This window comes from Phalacrocorax carbo, chromosome 20 (genome assembly GCF_963921805.1).
Source record: "Phalacrocorax carbo chromosome 20, bPhaCar2.1, whole genome shotgun sequence".
NCBI lineage: Eukaryota > Metazoa > Chordata > Aves > Suliformes > Phalacrocoracidae > Phalacrocorax > Phalacrocorax carbo.
The window spans coordinates 4,971,742-4,997,974 of NC_087532.1; the positions used below are offsets into that span (position 1 = coordinate 4,971,742).

The 26,233-nt window shown below is 46.4% G+C and overlaps 1 protein-coding gene and 1 long non-coding RNA gene across 16 annotated transcripts; one reads left to right on the top strand and one right to left on the bottom strand.

Moving 5' to 3' along the window:
* GPR157 (G protein-coupled receptor 157) lies at positions 1-22,839 on the bottom strand. Of its 15 annotated transcripts, none has more exons than XM_064470643.1 (7): positions 22,714-22,839; positions 17,936-21,027; positions 13,283-16,882; positions 6,723-6,936; positions 4,106-4,300; positions 3,319-3,582; positions 1-845 (listed from the first exon to the last, which is right to left on the bottom strand). In XM_064470643.1, exons 3-6 carry the CDS (start codon positions 14,110-14,112, stop codon positions 3,361-3,363), a joined length of 1,461 nt encoding a protein of 486 aa, XP_064326713.1. In that variant the 5' UTR covers positions 14,113-16,882; positions 17,936-21,027; positions 22,714-22,839; the 3' UTR covers positions 1-845; positions 3,319-3,360. The 15 variants fall into 15 exon arrangements, 14 of the variants coding, with proteins under 14 accessions (XP_064326713.1, XP_064326722.1, XP_064326720.1 ...); XM_064470652.1 differs by lacking the exon at positions 22,714-22,839 and having other exon boundaries at positions 17,936-18,002; positions 20,859-22,653; XM_064470650.1 differs by lacking the exon at positions 22,714-22,839 and having other exon boundaries at positions 17,936-19,785; positions 20,859-22,653.
* LOC135316637 (uncharacterized) lies at positions 11,315-12,412 on the top strand. Its single transcript, XR_010375888.1, has 3 exons — positions 11,315-11,473; positions 11,572-11,818; positions 12,202-12,412. It is a non-coding gene; the product is annotated as an uncharacterized LOC135316637 (long non-coding RNA).
* Positions 22,840-26,233: the final 3,394 nt, after the last annotated feature.

The window sequence follows — 26,233 nt, forward strand, 5'->3', positions numbered from 1 at the left end:
TTGGTAAAGAAACAAACCTTTATTTTGTAAAAGTTGGAGAAAACATTTAAAAACCAAGAAAGTGAGGAGCTGAGATAAGGCAAAACGCTACCTCCAAATAACAAACGAAAACCATCCCCTCCCCAGCTCTGATATAACACTCCCAAAGCAAGAACAGACGGTAGCTTTGGCAGAGGTCTTCTGGAGTTCAGAGGACATGCCAGGCATCGTCTTGCTGCTGGTGAGGGCTGTCCTTGCCGGAGGCTGGGGTGACAGATCCAGGTATCCCTGAGCACCGGGGCAGCCTGCAGAGTTCAGATTTCCCCAGGAGACAGTTACGCATGCTGCCACGACAAACCCTGATGATGACAACCCCTAACCACCAAGGAGGAAGGATAAACCATCAAGAGGAACCATCCATCACCGCCACAGAACAAGCATGTTTGCATGGTACTGTCCACATTCAAGTGAAGAACAGGAGCAAGTGTGGAGCCCCCTGGAAAACCTCACACACTAGGGCTCAAGTCCGTGCCCAGGATAGTCCTATGCAGCAGGTACTAAAGTTTTCCTATCACCATGATATTTGTTCACCTCAGAACACGTTTGTCTTTTCAGACAGAAAAGCAAAACCCCAAACAATTTTTAAGATTTATAGTGGAGGGAGAAGGGAAGGAGGGAACAAAACCAGGAAGTTGGAGTACAGCCAAACAGTATCTTCTAGCGGATCCTGAGCAAGTTCAAAACCAAAGCAGCTGGTATCTGAATGCTGAGGAGGAGCGGGACTTCTTCCATTTGCTCAGCCACTCCAGCGGTGCTTTTCCCCAGGCTTTAGCTCCCTCTGTGGGACTCTGGGATGATCCCGGCACCTGCTCAAAATGAAGCAGAGTTAAAAATCCAGGACTGCCCCATGTTCCTGCAGCCAGTGTGCACAGGTTTGCCCTCAGCCAGGGCAACAGGCTTGCCGCAGCTCAAGCCACAGGGACATCACCTTCCAGCAGCTGAAAATAGGCATGATGGACCCAGTCCTAAAGCACAGCCAGGTACCCCAACCTTAGCCACCTTCAGAGACATCTACGTTAAAATTCTCCAGTCCATGCCTGACAGGAAAGAGTTTAGAGTCATCCTCACAGGCAACTGAGGCTGCAGGAGATCTGCACTCCAGCATACGCCTGCACTCGCACTTCTTGCCAGAGACTGACGGGGACCTGCCAGATGCAGCCAAGCATTTCTGCACACACACACCCCGCCCCCTTATCCCATCTCTGTTTATATTTAGGCTGCCATCAGCTTCAGGAACTGAAGACACTTCCAAGAAGTTCTGTTGGCTGCTTTTCTTTCTCTGTCCTTGCCAACATGAAGATGGCCAGAGACTTTCCACTTGTATCAGCAGAGGTGCTATTGCCCATAGCTGGCCTTTACAAACCAACAGGTTTCCTTGAACCCCTGGGAGCTGGAAATATAATACGGTCGAGCTGCACATTCCTCCAAAAGCAATTCTCAGAGCTCTGCTATGGAAAAAGGCAAACTGAGAACAAGGAATCTGTTTTGATTAGGTTTTTTTGGTTTTGTTTGGCTTTTTTCTTGGGGGGCGGGTGGGGGGTAGCGGTGTTTCTAGTGTTTTGTTTCCCCTTAAGCCAAGTTGGTGCCAATTTTACTTCCTCTTTTCAGGGCTGCCTCCAAAAAACTGAACACAGCACAATTCTAAGTCTCTCAAATGTTAAGATTTACTATCCTGCCTTTCTGCAAGAAGTTTTTAACATATCTCCTCTTTCCAAGCCACATGGGATTAACACGAGGTAGAGCTACCAAGGCTGCTACTTAGCTTTTAGAAGTTTAAAAAAGCCTTTTCAAAGGAGGAAAAAACCTCTTGAAGTCATCCACGCCAGAGATAAGATGCTTGCATCTACCCAGCAAATACTCTAGCAATGCTAAAGAGCTGAGCCCCTCTACAGCCCCATGAAATGGGCTAATGAGCTCTTGAGCACTCCACCTTCCCATGTTTACACAGCCTGTGTACAATAAGGCTTAAATATATTAATGTAATAATAAAGTTAATGCCAAGTCTTCAATTCAGGAAATAATGGGACTCGCCTCTTGCCTACGGTCCCATGAGATCACTGTATCATTTAAACATGTTCTGCATGCTGTTAAAATGACTAAAATTAAACTTATAAGAGCAGTTTTTGAACAGCTGTGTGCCTGGAGCAGTGGGAGCCTGACAGCTGCCCTCTCTCCCCATGCAATTCATGAGGCTCCTGTTCTTTTTACAAAAACTTGTTATACAAATTAAAAAGAACTGTTGATTGATTAAAAAACCCTTTGTTTTTTTCAGGCTTTGTGGTCTGGGAAGACAAGAAACAGATGTATGTGAGAGGTCTACTCCAAGACCTACCATACCCAATACACAGCTCGCTTTCCAGGATGCTCAGCCCCTGCTGTGCCCCACGACCCAGACAGGTTTGCTGCCTTTCAGACTCGGCCCTTTTCACTGAGTGTGACCTGCAGGCAAAGTATAACTGCCAAAGTACACGGGGTTTCATACTCTCTGGAGACTGCAGCTCCCAGAACATCACAGTTTACGGTTACCTAAGCAGTCATGCCAGCTGCTCTAGGTTTCTACCTCCTTCAGCTACCCTCTGTTACTGAGGAGAGTGCTATCAATATCTGCTTCACAGAGCCCACACAGCACCCCAACCCCACGTGCTCTTAAATGGATTAAGTCTTGACCCCCTTACATGTTCTCCAACTACCACTCATGAGGTCAAGCGCAAGGAGGCAAGATGCTTCACACAACTAGGCCAATGCAAGGGCGTCAGTGTCCAATCCTGCACCTGAAGTGATGAAGAGCTTCTGTCAAGTTTTTGCTCCTACAGATTTTCTACATAAGCTTGGATGAATTACTGTCGTCTTTTTATGATGATCGGCAGCAGAGATTGCATTGTCTTATGAAAAATACTTGAGGCACTAAATATATCCAAACTGTGCAGTACTGAAGAAATGTGTGTGTGTGTGGTGTTCTACATCAGAAGGAGCCACTAATTCCTCCTCTTCAGTTTTCACTTGTCTTGTGGCCAGACAGCACTGCTGTCTATTTCCTCATTTTACAAGCTTGAGCAACAGACACTACCCCAGCTCAGAGGGAAGGGGAGTGGATCAGTTCTATAAATGATTTCACCCCAAAAGGAGCATGATGGGGAGCAGCTGTAGAGGCAGACAGGGAACCCCCACAGCAGAATCCTCCCTCTCTACCAATTGCTTACTGACAGCAGTTCCCCACCCCTCCCATCGTGACGCTGTGCACAGGCAGGGCAGGGGGAAAGACTCACGCTAGATCTTTACCAGGAAAGAAGAAATCAACACCGAGATGTAAGCAGCCCAGGCTCAGGTGCTGGAAAGCTGGGGTTTCGTCTGCTCAGGGCCTGGAACGTCCTTGTTCTTGTGGGTTTCTGGCTGCTGCCGATAGCTGTTAGATCTTTGCAATGACCAGCCCAACTCGTCATAGTGGCAACAGCAAATGGAGGAGAACAGCCGAGTCCGGACCGCCCGCGTACAGAGGACAAACATAATACAGTTGGCACCTCCTTGGAAAGTGTTACCAATTCCCTGCAAGGGCAAGAAAGGAATTATAACCAGTGCCGTTGCTACAGGCACCCCCCCAGAGAAAAGCAAACATCATGTCAGACCAGCTCTAGCACTGCCCACCTGACAGTCAGCAACTGCCACCTAAATGAGAAAAGTAGATTGAGAAACATCAACCCTGCACCCAAAAGCAGCTCAGGCTGTCGTGGGTTGCCGTTCCTACAGCCTGGTCTGGGGGAGGAGCAGGCTGAGCTCTGCTGAAGGACAGACATCCAACATTCCTGGGCTGAGCCTGCTTTTCCTACAAGCAGCCGGCACTGCCCAACACTCCTACTGCAATTATCCTCTGTAGCCACTAGATGCTGCTGAAATACCTATTGCTGAGCATCCCAGACCGCGCTTGCAGCAGGGAGATGTTCTTGCAGCACGCGCGTTGTTTTACCAGTACACACTGCATCATGGCACAAAAAAAGTGATATTAAGAAAAAACAAAGCCTTATCTCCCTCCCAGATCCTCCTTCTAATAGATTTCCTGGCAAATACTTACATGCAGGACAACCAGGACTGAATTTTGCACTGCAGGGGAGTTACAGAGGGTCAGAATGAATCGCACAGTGCTCCAGATGCGGAGGATGATAAAGATGACAGGGATGAGAATCAACTTCTTATCTGCTATGGAAGTCCGGGGCTGAAATGCAGGTGCTCTTGAGAGAATGGGGCGATACTCTGAGAGCGCTGCGTGCTTCCATGGAAGGTGGGAGGGAGACAAAAACGTGAACAAAAAGCTATAGACATTGGACATTTAGCTCCAGGGGTTCTTTCTGAAGCAAACAAAATTTTTGCATCTTGCAGGCAGTTAACAGGGACACAGTTATGAGCACCAGTCCTCAGCCACAGTCTGCCCTTGCTAATGCAAGCATTCCCGCTGAAGCCAAGAACTGGCAAATAAAGGATATCCGGCCCTTATCACAGTCCCACTAACACTTTATACTAACAAACATCGCTACGTAGTTGCCAAGAAACCCGGTCCTAACAATGTAAAAAAATAATGCGGTGCTCCACAGAATAGTTTTGCTGGGTCAGTGGCCTGGCCCCACTGCTGCTGGCTTTACCACTTTGTAAATGCACGGGTAAGGGTTTGGCCTTGGGAAGGCCTCTTGGTAGATATAGATATATATGGGGAGAAGTCTGGCTCATCCTTCTCAAACTGTTCAGACTTTTGGCCTCACCATGGCCACAGCCACCAAGTTCCACAAGGAATTTATGCCCATGTGAACCAGTCCTTCAGTATGATTTTGTAGAACCTGCTTCTGTAGATTTGGACAAGCCAGCAAACTTCTCTATACCAGCACATGTAGAAAAAAAGAAAACCAGGGATCTGTGCCCTGGATCAGAGTGGTTGGAGCTGTAAGGCCCACGAGAACTTCCTATAGTAGAAGCTACTGGATGTGCTCTGATTCCTGGGTGGGGGAGAGCTGATCAACACAGCACACAAAGCAGCTGCTGGGATACATGATGCTGAATACCAGGATGTTAATGTGGATGAATAGATTAAATCTCAGACAGGTGACCTGCAGCAAACTACTCCTCCTACCATCAGGGCTAGAGAGCACACACAACTTCGACGCATAGTATTCTCCTTCACTCTGATACTCCCAGTCCTGCCACATTACTCGTTCCAGAACAGAGCTGTATGACAAACGCTGCACGGTGGCCTGAGTCAAACCCTGCTGAGGGCTTTCAGTGCTGCTTCCATCCACTCCCAGGCAGTCTTTCCTTTTGGAAAACCCCTAGTACACACCCTGCATGTGTCCCCCACAACAGCTACTTCCATAATTTCTCCTGCCTCTCAGACTGGGCAGGAGCCACTACTGAAAAACCCATCTCAGCCATTAATACAGCCCAAAACCAGCCTATTGCTCTTCCTTGGAAGTGGGAGCCTTCCTGCCAGTAAAGAGGCTTACTAAGCAGGGTACTGGGCTTGCCAAAATGCCCAGTGATGAGAAGAGAGATGCTCCAGTCTGGAAGGCCCTGTGTGCTGCTGCTCCAGCCCTCAGACCCCCCGTTATGAGGACAGAGTGACAGCTGCCTGCCCTCTACACTGTTTCCGTAAGAGGGTCAGGGCTGGGAGCTGGGGAGAGCAGAGTGCCCAGGAATCCCTGGCAGAGCAAGAGGGTAAGAGCCTGGCCAGGTGGGGGGTCAGGTTTCCAGGCAGTCACACTGCTATCTTTGACAGCTGCTGGAACACTGTGTCCTGTCTGATTGGTGTCAGGTGATGGTGACAGGCACTAGCAAACTCTTCCCAACTCCCCTTTCCCAGGACCCTTAGGACTGCTTAAGGCTATGTTGTTCTTCCAACTCGTCTGTGGGATCCTGCTCTAACCAGATTTGTGTTTGTCCCTAACGACAGCTGCCACAGCTGCACCTCAGCAAGCAGGGTTGCAGTGGCAGCGTTTTCCAGAAGGACATCTACCCAGGTGTGCGTTCCCCCCAGTACAACTTAGAGGAAAAAAAAAAGGAGTGTCTGGATTTAGTTCCTTCTGCCACTCTCAGCTGAGATTTTTCTATTATCAAGTGTTGTCCTAGATGCCTGGATTCTTTGTGTTCACCAGGAACAGCAGCAAATAAGCTTCTGAATCCTGTAACTCTCCTAGAGCAGGGTGTGTTCCTGTATTGCGTATGTATATGGTGCCTAATGCTATAGTGCCCAGACTCCCAAATGGGGCTTTATGCTGCTAGTACAAAACAGGTATTAATAAAAGCAAACTGTCATTAGAGATCCTAAAATGACTGAGACGAGGTATGTCCAGATGCCTACCTCAGGCTTGGTACAAGTGGAACTATGGAAGACTGATTAAAGCTGAATTTTGTCCTTCACATCCTGTTTCAATTCTTACTGTAAGGATTTATATTTCACTCATGTACACCCCATAACCCCTTAAGTTTTCAAAAGGCTTTTACATTCCTCTTGTGCTAAGTCATTGTGAAATGATGCTGCAGGCTGCTCAGCCAGCTGTACTCCTCCTCCCAGCGGTGGGTGCATTTCAGCAGTGTATGAAGCAATTCTTGCCTGCATAGCTGCTAAATATGCAGCAAAATCTTCAGAGCATGATATAATCGCATAGCAAGTCTGTAACCTAAGCGGAAAGCAGCAAAATACTCACCGCTCTATTAATGTGCTTCTTGATGAGAATGTAGAGCACCGGCAAAGTCACATAGGCCAGTATCTCCCAAACTTTCCCTGTTAACAACATCCACAAGACCCGATCCTCTGCATCCAAGTTGACCCAACACCAGCCCACAGAAACATTGGAGGCATCATAGCCAATCTTCTTCAGTGCGACAGCAGCCACCGTAATGCCAAGGGGGACTCCCCAGCTGAGGAAAGAACATGAAGAGCAAGGTTAAGCCAGGAACATACCCGGTTTAGTCCTTCCACACCCCAGGGGAAATAGGTGACAGACCAAGGGATTCCTCACCAGGCAGGAGGCCAATACCTATTGCAGAACATCAGCGCTCCTGCATCACACCTAAGGGAAGCGACTGACAAACATAGCTGACAGCATATGAATGTGGACGGCAAATCCACTTCCTGGGGACCCACTCGTGGAACCTGGATCCCCAGTCCTCAAGGGCAGATGCACAATGATGTGCTGGACTCTGAACTGGGACCTGGCTCGCACAACGGCGGGCGGTCAGGGTTCAGCGAGGTGAACAGGAGACACCCTGCCTACTCCCCTTCTCCTGTTCTCTCCTGGAGATAGGTGAGGTGGAGCATCTGACACAGCCAGAGCACTGCACAACGTGACTCTCCTGTAGGACACAGCCATTCAAGAGCAAGCTGGCTGATGCATAGCTTTCAAACATAAGCAACCAAATCCCACGTTCTGATTTCTAATTGACAGTTGGCACACAAAGAAATTCATTATTTTATACCATCAGTGTTTTTTTGTTTTGGGTTTTTTTTAATTTTTGTTTTAAATGGAGGTGTGGGCAATATATTGGGAGCAAAATGATAATTTCTGGCAGACAAAGGGCAAGTTTCTTCCCAATTAAAAGCACTGGCAATAACAGCAAAAAAGCTAAGAAGGCCAAAAGCATTCATATTCACATAATTTAGAGCTGTGTTTTGACTGCGGCTTCTCTCTTGACAGCAGAAGCAAATACAGGGAAGCATTTAGAAGAAAAGTAAGTGTGGTGACACACATGAATTAAGTCACTGTCACCAGCTTGGGCTGCCCACAGAAAGACATGAGCCAGAACTGAAAAATTCCATGAGCCCAAATGTGAAGATACTCAGCCCCTTCCTGGGTGCTGTTCACACCCAGGACTTTGCAGGCCTGCCCTAGCATGTGACGTACAACTCACAAATTACTCCACAACTGAAACACTACCCTGCATGCAGCTGAATGCATCACCTGCCCTTCCCATAGTCATCCTCAGGGAAGGGTTCTCTGGAGCCTTAAGAAGGACAAGGGACACTTCCTCAGTAAACAAATGCTTCAGAGTGTTCAGATTGAGCTTCCAGCATAACCCTCCTGGTCTCTCCAGACAGCAAGACGACAAAGCCATAACTGTATTGCTCTCACCACTTTCCTGGGTCTTACTCGTCTTTCACAGACAGCCTGGAGCAGCTGCAGAGAACATGAAAAGGATCTTCTTCCTCAAATCTGTTTCACATGCATCAGACTATGTAGGCAAAAGCAGTTGTCTAGACCAGCTTATCTGAAATTCCACAGCCCAACTGTAAAAATCAGAGATAATCCCATGATATTAGATCTGAAAAACACCTCATTTCCGACTTTTAAATAACGTCCGGGTTCACTTACAAAACAACATGTAAATATCATGCTGTAAAAAAAAAATCAGAGACCTTCTAGCATGTCTAGAACATTGTGTTTCAATGTTCAGTTAGGAACAGCCAGTTCTAATCCAGGCCAGTGTTGTTACTTAAAGAACAGCTCTGCTGCAGAAAGCCCTCCCGCGCTATTACCAGATTCTAAAAACATTCCAAATATCGCCACCACCATGGAAGTTTCTACACAGCTCACAAGACCCATTTTGGAAAAAAAGATGGTGATTTGCCTGCAAACAAGGAGTACAGATGCAAACACACGCAAATTTCAGTACACTTGGAAGAGCTGACCACTAAATTGAAGAATTCAAGAGAACGGGCGCTTCCTTGAAGAAACCATATTAAGGCACGCGAGCACAAATGAGTCCAGCACCAAGAAAAAGGAAGTATACTAAAAAAACTAATTTGCCTAAATGATCTCCACAGTGACCTGAAACTGAAAGAGAGCTATGAGAAGGTAAAACCAGGTCAAATTACTAAGTATGGATATAAAGAGAACAGCGTAAGTACATACAGACATAGTGAGAGAGGCTGTGTAGGAAATAACAGACCACTAGGCAAGGGACTTAAAAATCGTCAAGTATCTGATTAGTAAAAGGAAGAATGTGGAGGAAAACTGCCACACATCAGGCAGTTAATTTTCACTGAAGTAGCGCATTGGGATCAGAGGGCTATTACAACTAACACCCAGGACAAAGGATTACAAACTCAAAGTGAAATTAGAAAGACTCTAGAAACTAAACAGGCATTTCAGTGAACTTCAGCTCCGTTTCAGAAAACTCGAAAGGAGAACTGACACTAGTGATTTGATTATTCTTTAGAACCCCTAAATGACGGATTCCCAAGGACTGGAAAGTACCAATGCTTTATACCCATCTAGGAGAATGGAGGAACAAAAAAACCCACAATATTGTACACCAAGGCATGTGTATAGACTGGGAAAAAAAGGATCCAAGATAACACAAAGAGGCAGAAATTTTACTCTGAGCCCCAAAGACAGTACAATTATGTAGGTTGGGCCTCTAAAAAGCACGCTTGGATCCAAATGCAATCAGTGTGGGGGAGAAGAGGAAGGCAGCTACTCCTTGCACCTCTGCAAGAAGGCTGCCAATCCCATCTCTAAGGCAGATACAACAGTAGTTACTTCCCCAATATAGCCCCCAGCAATCTATTAATAAAAACACATACAACCCAGCATAACTTTTCACGCTAACGCCCATGCTGCACGTATACAAGGTAGGACACGGACCTGTAAACTACAGCAGCATACAGGTCAAGTTGTGTTGGTTTTCTTGTCCTCAGTATGCCTGGGTCGGATGGCTTAATACCATCTTGATTTATGTTGCACAGCTGCTTTTTGTCTTCCCCCCGCTCCGCCTCCCAGGCTCTTACAAGCAGGGAAGACTTGCAGTCACCTGCCTGCACAGGTTAGACAACAAGCCATCCTACCAGCAAGCCTGCAGATGATTCCTTCTAGAGACAGGAATTTTTACTCTGTAAGAGAGAAGAATCAGTCTTCTGGATATACCGGCCAACTACAGGAAAGAGCTTTGAGCATACATCGTAAGCAGAACTCCAGACCAAATATGCTCCAGTGTAATTTTGCCTTTTTTTTTTTAACCCAAACACTAAATTGTGTTTGCAGTACCAAAGCACCAACTTCCTGGTACCAAGCAGAGACTCCTCCCAGAGACACATGCAAGAACTGAGAAGCTGATGCTAAGGCACGAGCAGTCAGGTAGCTCGCGCTGTGAGTGGCCTGACCTACAAGCTTTTATAAACTAAACCATCAAGGCACAGCAAATTTCAAGAGATCCCTGCACCTTACAGGCGACTCTTGGGGACTTCAGTCCAGGTCTGAAGTTTAGCACTGGCACGGTCACAGTCACGCAAGGGGAATTGAGGACTCGGATGTACGGTACAGCAGCACACGGCAGGATCCCCAGGTACTCCATGGACAGGCGTGCATATATACATATATATATGCATGGTTATAAACATATATATAAGCGCATATGGATATGTTTTTAAAATATGTATAAAAGCCTATATATGCTTATAACCATCTGCAAAGCCTGACCATGAAATGCAAATACTTCACAGGTTGACAGCAGTTGCTATCAAAAGCAAAGCAAGAAACAATTCCAATGTACGTTTTGGTCCATTCCTCACCCCAGGTTCGGATCAACTACTCTCACAGCGAAGACGACATCACCCAACTAAATGATATTTGGTATTTAGAAATCCAGAACAAGTGAAGTAGCCTGGGAATTTACACTTTGGATGCCAGAACTTACACCTTACAACTACATGAATATTTTCAAAGCTAGTGCAAGCTTGTTTTCAAAGCTCATCTGAGCTTGACACAAGTTTAAACCAAAACAGAGCCTGTAGCTCTCTAGGCTAGCAGTACACTAGGTGGATGTGTTGCCACATGAATCAAGAAGGAACAAACCTGTTGGACAGGTTTCATCCAGCGCAACATCCTAGTTTCCCTAAAAAGAAAATTTCAGGTACCGACCTCCAACATGCATTTAGTCAGCTCCACTCAGCTGAAGAACAAACAGCCTGGTTATACTCAGCATTAAGAGTATTCACCTTTACAAACACTTGCCCCTTAGGAGTAACTGGCTGTGAAGAAGAGGCAACCTGCACGACAAAACCATCCTGCCTCGAAGCCCTTGCAGAAGCGTCTCTTTACACAGCGGTTGCTGCCCGACTGCAATAGCAACCTACAAAGCAAGGAGGGGGCAGGAAAAATCCCAGGTCCTTGCCTAGATAAAAGCACTGGAAACTTATCTTTAAATCCTTAAAACATTATCTGCCCTTTGCCACCTTTCCTTTTGCCCTAGAAAATCCCCCTCACCTACCTTCTGCAATCACTGTACGGACTAGTATCTCTTCATATCAGTTGCAGCGGTTCCTGTCTGCGTGGCACCAAAAGCTATTCAGGCTAACAGCACCGCAGCTCGGCAGCAGGACGCCGAAGCGCTGAAAAGTATGAGGGAGCCATCGCCAAACACGGGATCCAGAGTTTCTCTTTTATGACCAAGTTCTCAGGTAATGATAAAAGCGCAGGGAAGGAAAGAAGGAAGATGGGTCACAAGGGGATGGGCAGAGAACAGGTCCTCGCTTGTTTTCTCTGGCTTTTCATACAGATCATAGGGCGGGAAGAAGCTTTGAATGCTGGCTCTGCACAGAATGGGAGTCATTTACAAAGCAGAACCTGGCCATAAGCCCTCGGTGGAAGCTCTCTCTACTGCCCTTCAGACAGAGCAAGCGGAGCTCATCAATACCAAAACCAGAAGATGGCATCTTACTTTTAATGTGAAGACCTGAAAATAAACCCAGTGAATTCACCCGGAGGAAGTTCAGTGTGAATATTCCCTTCCTCTCTGTCACAAGGTTCGAGCAATCTTTCAGGAGTTTTGCAGTTTTAAAAGCGTGCGCAGATTAAGGCCAACATTATTTTGGTCAATCTGCCCGTTTCTTTCCACGCTTCATAGCCAATAAGGCTGAGAAGCATTAAACCAGATGGGTAAGCTGAAGTACAGACAAAGGCCACGCAACAGGTGATTAGTAGACAGGAAAAGTACAAATAAGCCAGATTTGCATCAACGCTTTGATGCAGCCTGACATAAACAGCATGTCCATAAAGGAGTCAGGCTCCTTTTTCCCTTGGCTCTCCACTGGCACTCTGTCCTCCCTGTAATTCTTCTAGTACAACTCTATTCACTTGAAATGAAATAACCTAACCAACACCAGTGTCCCCCTGCATCTTATTTCAGCTTCACCAACCAGAGCCAGGTGTACCCAGATGCACATGCCACCACCTCAGGCCTCCGCACACACAGACCTCGCTGTCAAGCAATAATTAGGACAGGTAGGGCAGGAATTGAAGAGCCTCCCTGACTCACACTTAGCCTTAATGTCTTCCTCTAGCCCACCTTTACCTGGACTCATCTTTAAATTAATCATCTCCCAAATGATGCTGTTTGAAAATAAAGGATGACAAATATTTGACTAAGAAACCAAAGAAAATCCAGGACTTCCCCTGATGGCTGCTTTTTTTTTTTAAACCAGATCATTCTTATTATTTGTTGCAAAAGCTTGGCAGTGCAGAGGACTGAGGGATCACTGTTTTGCTCAGCGTGGAGGTAGCACATGATTCCACAAGCTCAAAATGCCTAAATGAAAGCTTTTACTAAAGATGACGTGGAAAACTAACTTGCTACATAGAGAAACTGAGACGCAGAGCTACACTGCGGTCTGTTTTGTCTTGCTTTCAATCAAACACACCAAAACAACCTTCAGAGTGCTTTTCTAGCAGCCTCCTCACTTGTAGGCTACCTTCTCCTATGAGTATTGAATTACAGCAGCCTGCCTGAGAAAGGGGAAGGGTCCACAGCCCGGCCGACACTGGGAAGTCGGGGACCCATGGAGGCAGATCCCAAACAAGGAGTTGTGGCAGCAGCAGGCAGGTATCGCAAACACAAGTTTCACAATATTATTTCTAGGATGGCAGAGCAGATCGTGGAGGGAAAGCAGAAACCAGGATTTTCAGAGTCATTATCTCTTGCCAGAGATTTTTCTGTGTGACCTTAAGCAAATAATTATCTTTTCCACGTCTCCATCTCTTCGCATGGGAGGGGAGAGGGGAAATAAGCGGGGTTTAGTTAAAAGACAGCAAAATCACTGTTTAAAAGGAACTTGAGGAGGACACACTATCCTTAAGAGCAGGTGACTCGAGCAGCCGTCCAAGCGCTTCACCGCCGAGCAGCGCGTGCGGCGGCGGCGGCTCCGGGCCACGGGTGGGTGCCTGCGGGGTCCACACCTCACGCTCTCACAGGAAGAGCGGAGAGCACCCACCTCACGACGTGGAAGCAGCAGAGCAAGCCCGCGCCCGTGGGCGAGCCCCTCACAATGGTGATATAGAGGTAGAGGGCAATGGCCATGGTCCAGAAGAAGGAGCTGGTGTTGGAGAAGGTGGACAGGGCACCCTGCAGCACGCAGTCCCACGAGGTCCTGTCGAAGTCCTGTAGCACCCCGTAGAAGTAGGAGAGGGCTGAGAGGAGGTCCGCCAGCGACAGGTAGAGCAGGAGCTGGCGGGGACGGGTCCGCAGCTCCGGCCACAGGGCATGGGTGCAAACCAGGAGGCTGGAGCCCAGGAAGGAGAGCACACAGGAGACCAGCACGACGGCCCGCTCCGAGGCGTACAGCTCCGTGGGGGGCAAAGGCTCGGGCATGCCGGACACCGCGGCAGGGCACCGGGAGGCGGCGGCGGAGCCGGGAGCGGCCGGGCGGCGGCGGCAGCGGGAGGAGGAGGAGGAGGAGGAGGAGGAGGAGGGAGAGGAAGCCGGGAGGGGAGGCAAACACCCAGCCGCGCTGGGGAGAGGACGGGACGGGACGGGAGAGCTGGCGGGGCGGGGAGGGAGGAAGAGGAAGGGGTGAGTGAGAAAGGCGAGGAGCGAGGCGGGGCGGGGGAGCCGCGGGAGCCGGCGCCGGTCGGCAGCCCCGGGGCGGTGCGGGGCGGTGCGGGGCTGCGGGGACCCGGCCCGCCCCCGCCCGTCACGGGGGAGCGGCCCGGCCCGGCCCCCCCGCGCCCCCGGGCGCGCCCCCGAGGGAAATCCCTGCAGCCGGCTGGGGTTCGACGGGACGCTTGGCGAGAAGCTGCTGCGTCCCCAGAGCCCAGAAACCATCTCTTTTCTTCAAATAAACGAAAAGAAAAACAAGAAAAAGCAAACCGAACAAACCAACCAGCCCCAAAAAACCACAAAAATTAAAAAACCCAAACCGAACAAAAAACCCCAAACCCGCCGTGCCTGCCCAGTGCAATGTAACAGAAGGAACCGATTCAGAAAGAAATGCCTTTTTTTCTTTTTTACTATCATCTCCTGAAAGCCATACTTGATACCCTTCTTCCCCCAAGGACGCAACTCTCCCACCCTTCTCCAAGACAGAACTATTTATACACAAGTACTGCAGAGAACACTCGCAGGGGCCCAGTTGGAAGCGTACGTGCTCAGAGACGCGGGATCAGAGGTTATCAGGCCGGCAATCCTCCCCCCGGTTCCCTCACCCTCCCGAGGCAGCACCAAGGTTATCTTTACCTTCCACACTCTTTACTCTGAAACCCGGCAGCACTGCCTCTTGCAGCATCCTGCAGCCTGTGAAGCAGAAAACTATAAGCAGACACGATACAGCATTGTTGCTGTTAAACATAATTTTACATGTTTAACATTTTACATGAACAGATTTTTACATTTCTGTTGGTAAAGAAAGTTGAAAGCATGTCCTTGTTCGCTTCTCGCTTCCCTGATACTTCACTGGCTTCCACCTTACACCTTTGATGTGGATAGGGGTGTGCTCAGTGTCCAAAGGAGATGGTTACTGTTTCAGATGCCTTGTTCTCTCCAACAGCGTAACCATTTCCTAGCTACCTAGCCATGAAGGATCCCTGCTAAGCTCACAATTTTCAACAAGGTTTATTCTCACCTGTAAAACCAGGTGGTGCCTTATCCCCACCTCCGCAAGCTTCCCTCAGCACCCTGAAGCCATCTAACACACCCTAGAAAACACATCTGACAGAAATATCTTAAAAACCTGCAGATTACTCAGTGTTTGCATATTACTTTTGGCCACAGTGTCCTTTCAGTTTTACATTCCTGACTTCCAAATTGAGAAGGCGTTCTTCTCGACGTTTTAAATCACTTCTTTTGACCAGTCTTGTATTTAGAACACACCATTTTACAACTAAGTTTTTCAGGATAAAACTAGTATTTAATTGAACACTATTTTTGCACTTTTGCCATTTTACTGCAAAAAAAAAAAAAAAGCACTTTTTAAAAACAAAACCCACTTTCCCCTCAGAAGTTTAAGAGGGCCACTACTGCTTACATGTTTTTAAGAGCAGGTTTTCCCACTTTTCCACTGCAGCAGTTTCTTCTTCCACCACCCTGCTGCACAGCTGTATTCAAAACCTGCAGCCAGTTCCACCACCCCCCTATGCTTTTAATTATCTGCACCTGGTTTTGACTCCTAAGTTCAAATCCAATTTTCTAATGAATCCCAGAAGTCCTTGGGGATACATGAGTGTGTCAGGCTCAGCCTTCGCACCCGCTCTGCCAGCTCCCAAAGAGCTTTTCACCGACGTTCAGCTATGCCTTGGCTACCTAGGATTGGGTGCCAGCTCTGGAGGAAGTCTTAAGAGCTTTTTATCAGATGGATTTAAATCAGTTTTGCAACAGCACAAGAAGGGGCCACATGGGTCAGCATACAGAGCACCCCCACAAATGAACCATCTTACAGCCGCCTGCCCCATGCTATCCAAATGCAGCTTCTGCTCCAGAGATTCACCTCCAAGGACAAGTCACACTAACACTGTCCAAGAAGTTGATAGATAGAACTTCAGAGCTTTAAAAAAATTCTCTTTATTAAATCTCCAGCTAGACCCAGGCTTGGTGTGCTGCTTCTGGGTCACCTTGATGCATCTGTCATTTGCTCTGTAAAAGTTATTTATCTTAGAAACATGATCTTCTATGGACCTCTTTGACCTTTACCACCCAGTCTTCAAAGCAGAAGTTTATCTTGGAGCGTGATGCCCTCTGCATAGTCTTTATGGGAGAAGGAAGTTGCCGCCACTTACATTTCCCCTGAACACCATCTGACACTAATAGCTTTTTTTCAACTGATCATTATTCCAGGCTTTCTTTAGCTACCTTCTGACCCCCAAAAAACCCCACGTGACAAAACTTTGTCAAGGCTGCCTTCCCAGCTGCTGCTTTTACACATTCTTGGCTTCTTCCTTGTTCTTTGGTTTCCCTTTCCCCACTTTTGTAGCACAAAACACTCACCCGCTTATCACCAACATCCTCACAAGCATTCAGACAAGCCACTTCATCAAATATCCTGGCTTTTGAGTGTTGCTTTTATTTTGGGGTGACAGATGTAGCTCTACAGCACAGCTTAAGTCTTGCAGGATAGCTATTTATTTTCATAACTTACCATGACCTGAAAAACTATTTTCTTCTTTTTAAGAACTGGAAAGAAGGGAATATCTGAATCACAAGAAGTTAGTGGAAATGAAAATTCTGGTTTTGTCTCAATTTTCTGAAAGTTGTATCTTTCCCTTAGCAATCAGAAAGGAATAAGGACAGGCATAGGATCTTCTGCTGGATCTCTCCCTACTTTCTAAAAATAAGAATACGGAAAATTTACACACAAGTCATCATCCCACAGAAGGGCATGCATAAAGAATTAGTGCTTCAAAACTGAGTAAAGTAAGAGGCAGGTAACTTCTTAAAGATTCCCACTACCTTTCATTTTCTTCACATCTGCGTGCGCAAGACATCCAGCCCCCAGCACCTCTGTGGCACTCCTGTAATCCTGATATTGTTACCTTCAAATTGCAGGGCAGCAGCGCAGCTGTCTCTGCCCAGATTCACATTCCTACCTTCTGTCCCATGGAATCTGCAGCTGTCCAAGAACAGAAATATTTGGAAACTGCCCAAAGGTACGTGATAATCCAAGGGCAGTGTTGTGTGTAGCTCAGAGGAGAAAAGTAAACATCTAAGTAACTATCTCGTCATAAAGCGACATACAAAATGAAAATTCTCCTTTCAGCATTTCACATTCAGATTATCTTAAAGCACAGGGTGGGTGAAGCAACCTGGTAGTTGGTGGAAAGACACAAACACTTGAATTCCAAACTGCCTTGAACTGGTCTCACCAACTACTAAAAGAGCTTTCCGACACTGCATCTTATAAGGCATCAGTTGAGCTTTAACTACATAAATTTACCTCCACTAACTGTGGGATAGAATGTACTGACATAACCTTTAAAAACAAAAAGGCTTCAACAATTAGTTCTTTCTTTGCCTTTGCAGCTGGCTAGGAAGCCGGGCTGAGGCAGAGTTCTCAGTTAACTAGGAACCCGGTTATATGCCTTAGGGCTCTTAAGTGATTATGAGAGGCTGCAACCCCCACAGTACCTCTGCGTATCACAGACACAAGGCTTGCTTGTATAGTACCATGTTACTGTCCCGATTTTGTGCCAGACCAGCAAGACACTGCTCTTACCAGAGGTGGAAACACTTCATGGAAAAAGTACATGAGCAAAAGTTCTCGTCTCACTCTGCCTCACTCCCCCGACGCGCTCAAAGGCGAGCTCTGGGTTCACCAGGGAGAGAGGAGTCTGGACTGCTCCTGAACAATTAGGACATTATTTCACATCACAGCTTCAGATCACATACATGTGATGAAGTCCTAGCACCATTTATAGCTGTTTGACACCTAGCCAAGAGAACCCGAACTCCCTCTACCACATTCACTTTAAGGTCACAGACATAATTACAACAGAATAATATCCTCTGACTCAAAACACCAGCCACCAGCCATCTTCACTACCCACAAGAGGTCACTGCTGTTACAGGCACCAACGTTTTCACCATTATCCTGATCTAACAAGAGCTCCTCTGCCATCTCTCTAGCTCTGAAGGCAGATGGCTCTAACAGGAGATGTACCTTGGTCACCTCTCGCCATCCCTGCATCATGCCCACAGCTTGGACAGAAGTCATTTCAGGTAGGAGCCTGGAAAAAAAGTAGAGACCAGTTTCACTGCACCCATTTAAAAAAAGTAGATGTGTACTGAAATTACCAGGAAAAAAATTAAAATCAGCCATTAGAGGCTCCGTTTGGCAGAAGCCCTTTAAAGTTGTAGTTTTCAAATCACCATGCAGTTCCTGTCAAGAAAGTCACTACTTGTACTGACTTCTTGTACTCATTAGCCTCTCAGGGCTCAGCCTGGGAGCAGTAAGACACCCAGCTCTCACCCACCTTCTCAGAGGAACACACAGCCACGTAACCTTTCGCTGACAGACCCGCATAGCCTGGCTATGCCCACACAAGACACGATGTATATATGGGAACATCTAGCCAAGAGTTAACAAAGCTGTTCTCTGGAAACATAAACCTAACTCTGGAATCGTAACACAATAAAAGCCGCTAGCCAACAGTTTTACCAGTGCCCGAGCTCTTCGTTTCCAGAACAGGACCATTTTTTTAAGTCATCACCTGATCCTTAGGTTCACTGCATCAGCTGAAAGCAAGCCAGGGAAGCATGGTTAAGAGAAGGCTTCTGAGGGAGAAAATCCTCATGTTTGTCCTTTGTTGCCTTTTCTAGCATGTGACAAAAAAAAGAATCTACATTTCTAGCAGTCCTGGCACAGATTAAGGACCTAATCCTTGACTTTATTAACCCCATCTATTCCATTTTGGACACTAATACAGACAGCTTTTGATATATCTTTAATGAAAGACATTGGGGCTGCTCAAGAAATTCCCGAATGATCACGAACAGTCTTCCTAAGAATTTCTCAGTAGCCACCCCCTCCAGAAAACAACTTCTTCAAATAGATTTAGAAGAATCAGGCAAAAAACCCACAAGGAAAGACATTCGCTTCATACCTACTAAGAACACTAAGCAACAAGGCAGTCAGCTAAATAGGTGCAGACATGGTAGCCAACTCTTATGTTGCTTTTCTTCTCAGAAAAAGAGTTTTGAGATATTTGAAAAGTTTTATTTGGCAAACACTGGGGTCAAGACAGTTCTAATACATACAACGAGGTACTACCAAGTCAACTAGGAGGAATGTGACATGCACATGTGAAGAGTCATGCTGGAAGTTTGGCACGGCGTGAGGCCATTTCACATACAGAGAACAGATTTTCTGGAAACAGCATTTTAAATATGCATAGAAGTACATAGAGCCAATCCTGTAATTTGGAGATAACACCACTATGTACTGTTTTCCCTGCCCGTCCTTGTGTAGGAAACTACAAAGCAAAGTCTCACAGTTTTGTAACTGGTTAGTTTAAATTCATTCTAGGTCCTCTGGAATTAACAAATGCTATATGAATTCCTATTTTATCTTGATTATGCAAGACCAAATACTGTGGCTTTCTCTGCTCCCGCTACTTCTAGATTAACGCCCACCATCCTCCTGCTTCCCATCCTTCTGTTGTTCAACAGTACCGTAGCAGTATTCCCTCCAAGACAGGCAGGTCTGCCTCTGGTGTCCGAGTACTAACTTTGACATGTTAGCTGTTGCTCCAGCCTGGCTCCCAGTGGTTCTCAAGAGACTGAAACATGCAGTCCCCTTATCTCCTTTAACCAAACCAGCATGGCAGGCAACTGTTAGAGTAACAAATCTTCGACTGTGGGCAGGCTCAGCGTTGGGAGAGAAGAATGGCCCTGGGGCAACCAATGACAACAGGGGGAAACCTGCTGCACCAAGATGAGCCGGGGTTTATGCAGTCTTTCGTGTTCCACCTCCAGAGCACTAGCACCTCACAGCAGCGTGTGGGTACACGACTGTGAAACAGGACACACCCATCACTTACCATCAGAGCAGTATTCTGGATCTGTTTAGCAAGCCCAATGGCTTTTCTTTAATCAGGGAGAGATGCTTAGTCATTTTAAGCAATTTTCCATTAGCATAAAAAATGTGGAGTCAGGCTGCAGAGATCACACAAGAATTCAAGCCAGCAACTCTCAAAAAAGCCACGAGCAATGAGAATTTTTTTTGCAGGCAGAATGTAATTAGTTACACTGCTGGAATCAAGCCAGCACAATCAGTGAGTTAAAGTATGCTCCGAGTGTTGCGATCATTTTTCATTTCAAATTTAAATTAGGAGATTAATATGGGATATTCCTTCATGCTGTGGCTGCATGGAGGAAAATAAAGGTATTAATATTGTACATTCACAATGAAACAGAGTATGCCATGAACAAAAAAAATATTACATTTAAGGCCTGGTCTTAGGATCACCCAGCTCAGACTCAAATACGGAACCATGGCACTTTGGGAAAGGGCACTTGCATGGAATACCAAGAGGCACTCTTTGTGGACATCTTCATGGCCATCTTTCAATGCTATTTTTTAGCCATTCTCATTACCTATAATAAAAATGTATGGACTGCGTCTCTTATATTTAGTAGTACAAAAATAGGCCAAATAGTATTTTTGGGGTGTAGCTTTTACCGTAAATTGAATTGGAGGCACACACTGTACTTTGCAATAGAAAAGTCTGCTTACAGCCCATAGTTTTAACACAGATGAGACAGGAATATAAAAGCTAGTAATGAAACCCTCAAGTAGGAAAAGTCATGAAGCGTGTCAGCTTCCCTGGTTACTGAGTTAGAAGCCTCAAGTGATTTTACACAAGTTATTTGAAACAGATGAAGTGCGAAGCAGCAAAGAGGCAATTATGCTAAAGGGAAAGGGTGCAGAGCCCAAGAGGCCATTTCTTTCATTGACACAAGGACGCTCAACACCTACAGTCTAGAATCCAAATACGACCTTGAAAATGGGTTGTAAAACACCATATCATACTCCTCACCCTCCTTCTAAAGCAGGCATAAAATATTCATGTTAGGCAATTTACCGATTCTCCCTCTACACGTGGGTGCTGACTGCTGAGGTCCCGGACGACTGGGGCACAGCCACTACCATTCATCCAACTCAGGGGTCGGCCGCGGTTACGTTCCCACGTTCCCGACGCAGAACTCCACAACGCCACTTGGTATTCAACGACGCTGTCTGCGGCACGCTTCCTTCCCAGGTAGCAAAGAGCACATTTAACAGCACCGTACATGCAGTGCCCACATATTTACAGACACTAGCTGGATGGTTAGCCGCTACTAGCCATCCTGGTTTAAGCACAACTGCAAAGTTATGTACAGGAAACATATGAAGAATAACCTGGAATTCAAACTCACCAACTTCATGAACACCGGTGAAGTTGCTCAGCAATTACACTCTAAGTGAGACAGGTCAGGCCCCACGTGTTTGTCACCCCAACATTCCAGTCGCTGTGTCGGTTCTGTTCAGCCAACGCCCAGCTCAGACTCAAGTATGGAGTAGTGGCACTTTGGAAAGGGCACTAGGAAGGGCATTTACACAGAATACACAGAGGCACTCTGTAGCTATCTTTGTGGCAACCTTCCAATGATATTTTTCGGCCATTCTCATTACCTATAACGCTCCCTGTTTCTCCCCCCAAAAAAATGGAACTCATGGTCATCTTTGGCTCTGTTACAGGGGGAAGAAATCTGAAAGTAAAAAAGCCATAGAAAAGTACTATTTTATCAGGAAATCTGATGTACTAGCTCAAAACATCCATCTCATGACAGATATCCAGCAACAGCAGAGAGGAAGTTTCAGAAGATTTGCAACAGAAGGACACTGTGTTCCCTTCTGGCCACCCGTTACCTTCTGAGTGCAGAACTTGATTATAGACAGTTCATGAAGTTTCGCGGGTCCCTGTAATTGGTGCAATTATGTTCATGTCTGGAGAAAAAAGGCATACAGAAATGTGGGCAACCAAAGCCATAGCTATTTCTTTTAAAGAGGGATCGAGCTCCAGCGTCCCTGGATTCCAACACCCAGCTCATGCCAAGTCAACGAAGGCCATAGAGAAAAGACAAATGCAGCTTGGTTTGATCAAAATTTATGTAAGCTCTTATCCTCTATGTGAGTACTAGAAGTTTAAACAAGAATTAGGCAAGGACTTTCCTTCTTCCAAGGGCGGGTGCTCTTGCATTTCCTCCCTTAGAACAATCCCATATTGCAGGATTTGTCCTTTCCATAAATCCTCCTTGCCTCCCTCTTATCCAGACTAAGTAATATGTCACTGCATAACTAAGATCTAATTAATTATTCCCCAGAAAGATCATCTAAGTTTTTGGGCACCCGACTCCATGTATTTGCAATGCATGGCTGCTGACCAGCACCCAGGAGTAGTGACTTCAGGTGAGTTGCTCCCATGCTAGGTTCCAAGCAGAGTTAGCTCGTCATTACCAGCCTGAGATTGAGGCTTAGATGAATTCCTCCTAAAAGCAGGCCCTTCTCCCAATATGCTGTATTTTTACAATGTTATTAACAATAGCTGGTATTTTACTCTCAGGAAGATGCATGTGGGAAGGACAAGGAAAGAGCAAAGCAACTTGCAACATGTTTATCTTGTCTTTTCTTCATCCAATCTCTGATGCAGCGACCACATCATCAAGCGCCCTGTGGCATTTCTCACGTTAGCCCTCAGCTCCCTCAGACACGCCAAGCTCCAGTGCAACACAGGACACCAGGGCAGCATCCCAGCCCGGATCCCCATCCGCCTCTCAAGCCAGGGAGATGAGGCAGGCCCAACAATGTGTAGCACTTCTAGGGCAGTATACTTGCTGATTGCTTCCTTGACTATTGTTCACAACAACCAGCTAAGACACTGCCAAAGAAACACTCACAGCTGGCATCACGCGAGGAGGGAAGTTAGGGCAGGTTGTTCAAGCTCCTCTCTTCTCAGTCACAGGAGGCAAGAGCCTGGGGACAAAGAAAGGGTCAAATGAAGCCACTTCAGCAGTACTAAAGAACACACTTTTAAGGGAAAAGAGGGTCAAAACCATAAATTGACAGTAACCCTGTCCCTTACCCCCAATCTTGGTTAATGCCTTTAAGAATTACAAATATTTACAAGATAAACCCAGCTTACTTGTCTGCAATCCATAGTTATCTCAATGAGTTCCCAAGTTTCGAACACCACCACTCACACAAGACAGTGGAACAATAAGTGTTTCCAGATGGTTAATAGTTTAAAACACAAAACCGTTTAAACTCTCAGTGGGTTCACTTCATGGCACAGCTCTGCTCTCAGGTCACACATATGATGTTAGACAGAAAGAACTCACTGGGAACACAGTCGTCTGCAAAACAAATGAAAGAGACCAACAGTTACTTGTACTAGACCCATTTGACTTTCCTCGTATACATGTGGAACAGCCCAAGTGTGCTGGTTTTGGCTGGAATAGGGTTAATTTCCTCCACAGAAGCTGGTATGGGGCTGCGGATTGGATTTGTGCTGGCAACAGCGCTGATAGCCCACGGATGGTTTCGTTCCTGCTGAGCAGGGCTTGCGCAGAGCCAAGGCCTTTTCTGCTCTTCACCCCAGCAGCGAGGGGCTGGGGGGCACAAGGGGTTGGGAGGGGACATGGCCGGGACAATGACCCCAACTGACCCCAGGGATGTCCCACACCACACGGCGCCATGCCCAGCACACAGAGCTGGGGGAAGGAGGAGGGAGACGTTTGGAATGATGGCATTTATCCTTACGAAGCCACCATTACAAATGATAGAGCCCTGCTTTCCTGGAGAAGGCTGAACACCTGCCTGCTGATGGGAAGGAGTGAATGAATTCCTTGCTTTGCTTGCATGCACGGCTTTTGCTTTACCTATTAAACTGTCTTTTTATCAACCCACAAGTTCTCTTACTGTATCCCAATTCTCACCCCATCCTCCTGGGCATAGGGAGGAGGGAGCAGGTGGCTGTGTGGGGGTTAGTTGCCAGCTGGGGTTAAGCCACAACACTGAGATACAAAACATATGGCATTATCTAACATTCTTGCAATACTCAGTTCCTGGAAACACATGAACATGTGAGAAGACGACCTTCAGGGCAAAGCAATTCCTTAACTCTTGCATCATAGCCTCAAAAGCAGGTTATTACTCGAGGGCCTCTTGTGCAACAGTTGAGTATTAAGGTAAAGCATGCCGCATGACTAGAAGCTCACTGGCTTTCACCAGACTAATTTCTTTCAGTGATCATCTGGCAACACTCTATCTGTATTTTCTGAAACTTCTATGCCTTCTATTCCCCCTCTTAATGCACCAGGTTACAAATTCCAAAAACTCACAAATTTGGTTTGTGTTTGGATAGGAAGACAGAGCGAGCTAAGACTGTCTCTCACCCTGTTTTGCTCCCAGTGAGACTATATTTCATCTTCCAACAAGTTATCAGAAACCTGCCACCCTGCAAAGAAAGGCATGATCACCAACGGAAAGGGAAGAATTGGAAACACTTCAGACTGAAAAGCAGATGGTGAAACCCCGAGCTCCTGGCTGTCACCGAGGCTTCAGAATGGCCAGCATTTGGGAGCATGTTTTTTTCCCAAGGACATACGGTAACCCAAGACAAACCTGTTGGGTTTATTGCAGAGTCATGAGATGATTCAGATACAAGTTCAGTGGCTTCTATTGTATAGGAGAGCAGTGCAGGTGTGCAGGTGATGGGAAACACTCATGCCCTCTATATACTATCAAAGGAGACTGACTAAGGTGGAATGAAGCACTGTAACTGCACACCAATCAAACCAGCACAGCAGAGAACAATAATACCCACCAGGCATTGTGATAACAGAACAAGAGCTCCATTGCCTGTGACCCAGGAGACAGCACCGATTAATTAACAAATCACTTCTTGACTGTAACCTTTTCACCCTAAGGAAAAAAGCAAACAATTCCAAACCATCAAAATCAAGACTTGACAACCGAACCCACCTTCTTGCCCTGAAAATGTGTCCCACTCTGGAACTAGCTGTCTTGTTTAAACAATGACCTAATCATCCCTCCAACATTTCCCATCAGGATCAGAACAAAACAGACTATCTCAAAGGCAATTAACAGGTCAGGGACAAGCACAGCTATAGGAGAGCAAAACAATCTGGTACAGAAGAAGAAGATACTACATCTTTCATCCTCCTCCAGGGACATACGCAGAATTGCTGTTTTGGGAACTGTAAAACTCTCCTTTGAGCCACTAAAAATTAGGCACGACGGGGCCAGGGAAAAGATGCTTTGGGAAACAACCTTGTATCTGTGCAGCAGGATAATGATCCTGCTTTTAATTTTTCAAATCATTTTAGCTCCCCCTCTGCTGTTTGCTACTTATAAGAATTGCCAGCACTTTAGGAAAGCAGGAAACAAGTCATCCAGCTGAAACCGTTTAACTCTCTGGGAGAACATGGTGCAGCAAAACCACCCTTGTATTCAAGCCTCACAGGAGGGGCAGCCCAAAAACCAGCACGTGCCCAGCACCCAAAGGAGAAAAGCAAGAGTGCAGCATGCCACATCAGTGCCACCCACGTGGTCCAAATAAATCTACTTAATCCTTCAGCTGCAAGGGGCCAGCGTTTTAGATGCAAATGTATGTCTCAGATGGATCTAAGCCATTGAGTCCTGCTCCTGGCAGCCAAAGATCTCAAAAAATCTAGACAATGTCTATTAAATTAGTGCAGCTCATTATGGTTTTTTTACAGTACAATATAAGATGCCAATTGAACGGGGACTGCGGTACTGGGCACAATACAGTCATGTTGTAGGAGAATGCATCCCTACCCTACAGGGTTTACTCTGCACTAACATTAACAACTGTGTTGCGTGAGACAAAATATTAAGTCTTTCTCCCAAACCGCTGCAGAGTCATCTTAGAAAAACATTATCTTTCCTTAATATGGACAAAGATCTTCATGGTATTAAGTATAAATGAAATCTCATCACAGGCAGGTATTTAGGACATTCTTCTCCATCCTTCCTATTGATGGACCTGAGAGAACATAAGCTGCAACACAAAGTTTTTAGTTACACGAGTCTGAGACAACAGGCATGAGCCTTTTTTCCACAAAGAAAGAAATCCGCAAGCCTCCTCCACAGATATAAATAGGATTTACCATCATGAGTTGTCCACAAAGCTGGCAATCAGGCAAGGATCCTTCCAGTTTTACAAGCCCGGTTTGAACACTAAGCAGCAAAAGCTAAGGTACAGACAAGCATCCCCTCTGCAGAGATCTAGAATCATTGACTGGTTATCCATTGCTGTGGCTGCGGAAGCAAGCGTTTGCAATACTGACAGAAGTTATCCAGCTCTTGAGTTTGCTCTTACTTCTAAATGGTCAGAAGCTATATTTCTCTGGATGACTGACTTGGGAACAGCTT

Bases quoted from the DNA above. Each gene is read 5' to 3' on its own strand.
- GPR157 (XM_064470643.1), bottom strand. From the start codon at position 14,112: ATGGTTTCTGGGCTCTGGGGACGCAGCAGCTTCTCGCCAAGCGTCCCG. The intron at 6,937-13,282 runs GTGGGTGCTCTC...TTCTTTCCTCAG, and splicing joins TGCTGCTTCCACGTCGTGAG to CTGGGGAGTCCCCCTTGGCA. The intron at 4,301-6,722 runs GTGAGTATTTTG...CTTCCATGGAAG, and splicing joins AGAAGCACATTAATAGAGCG to CACGCAGCGCTCTCAGAGTA.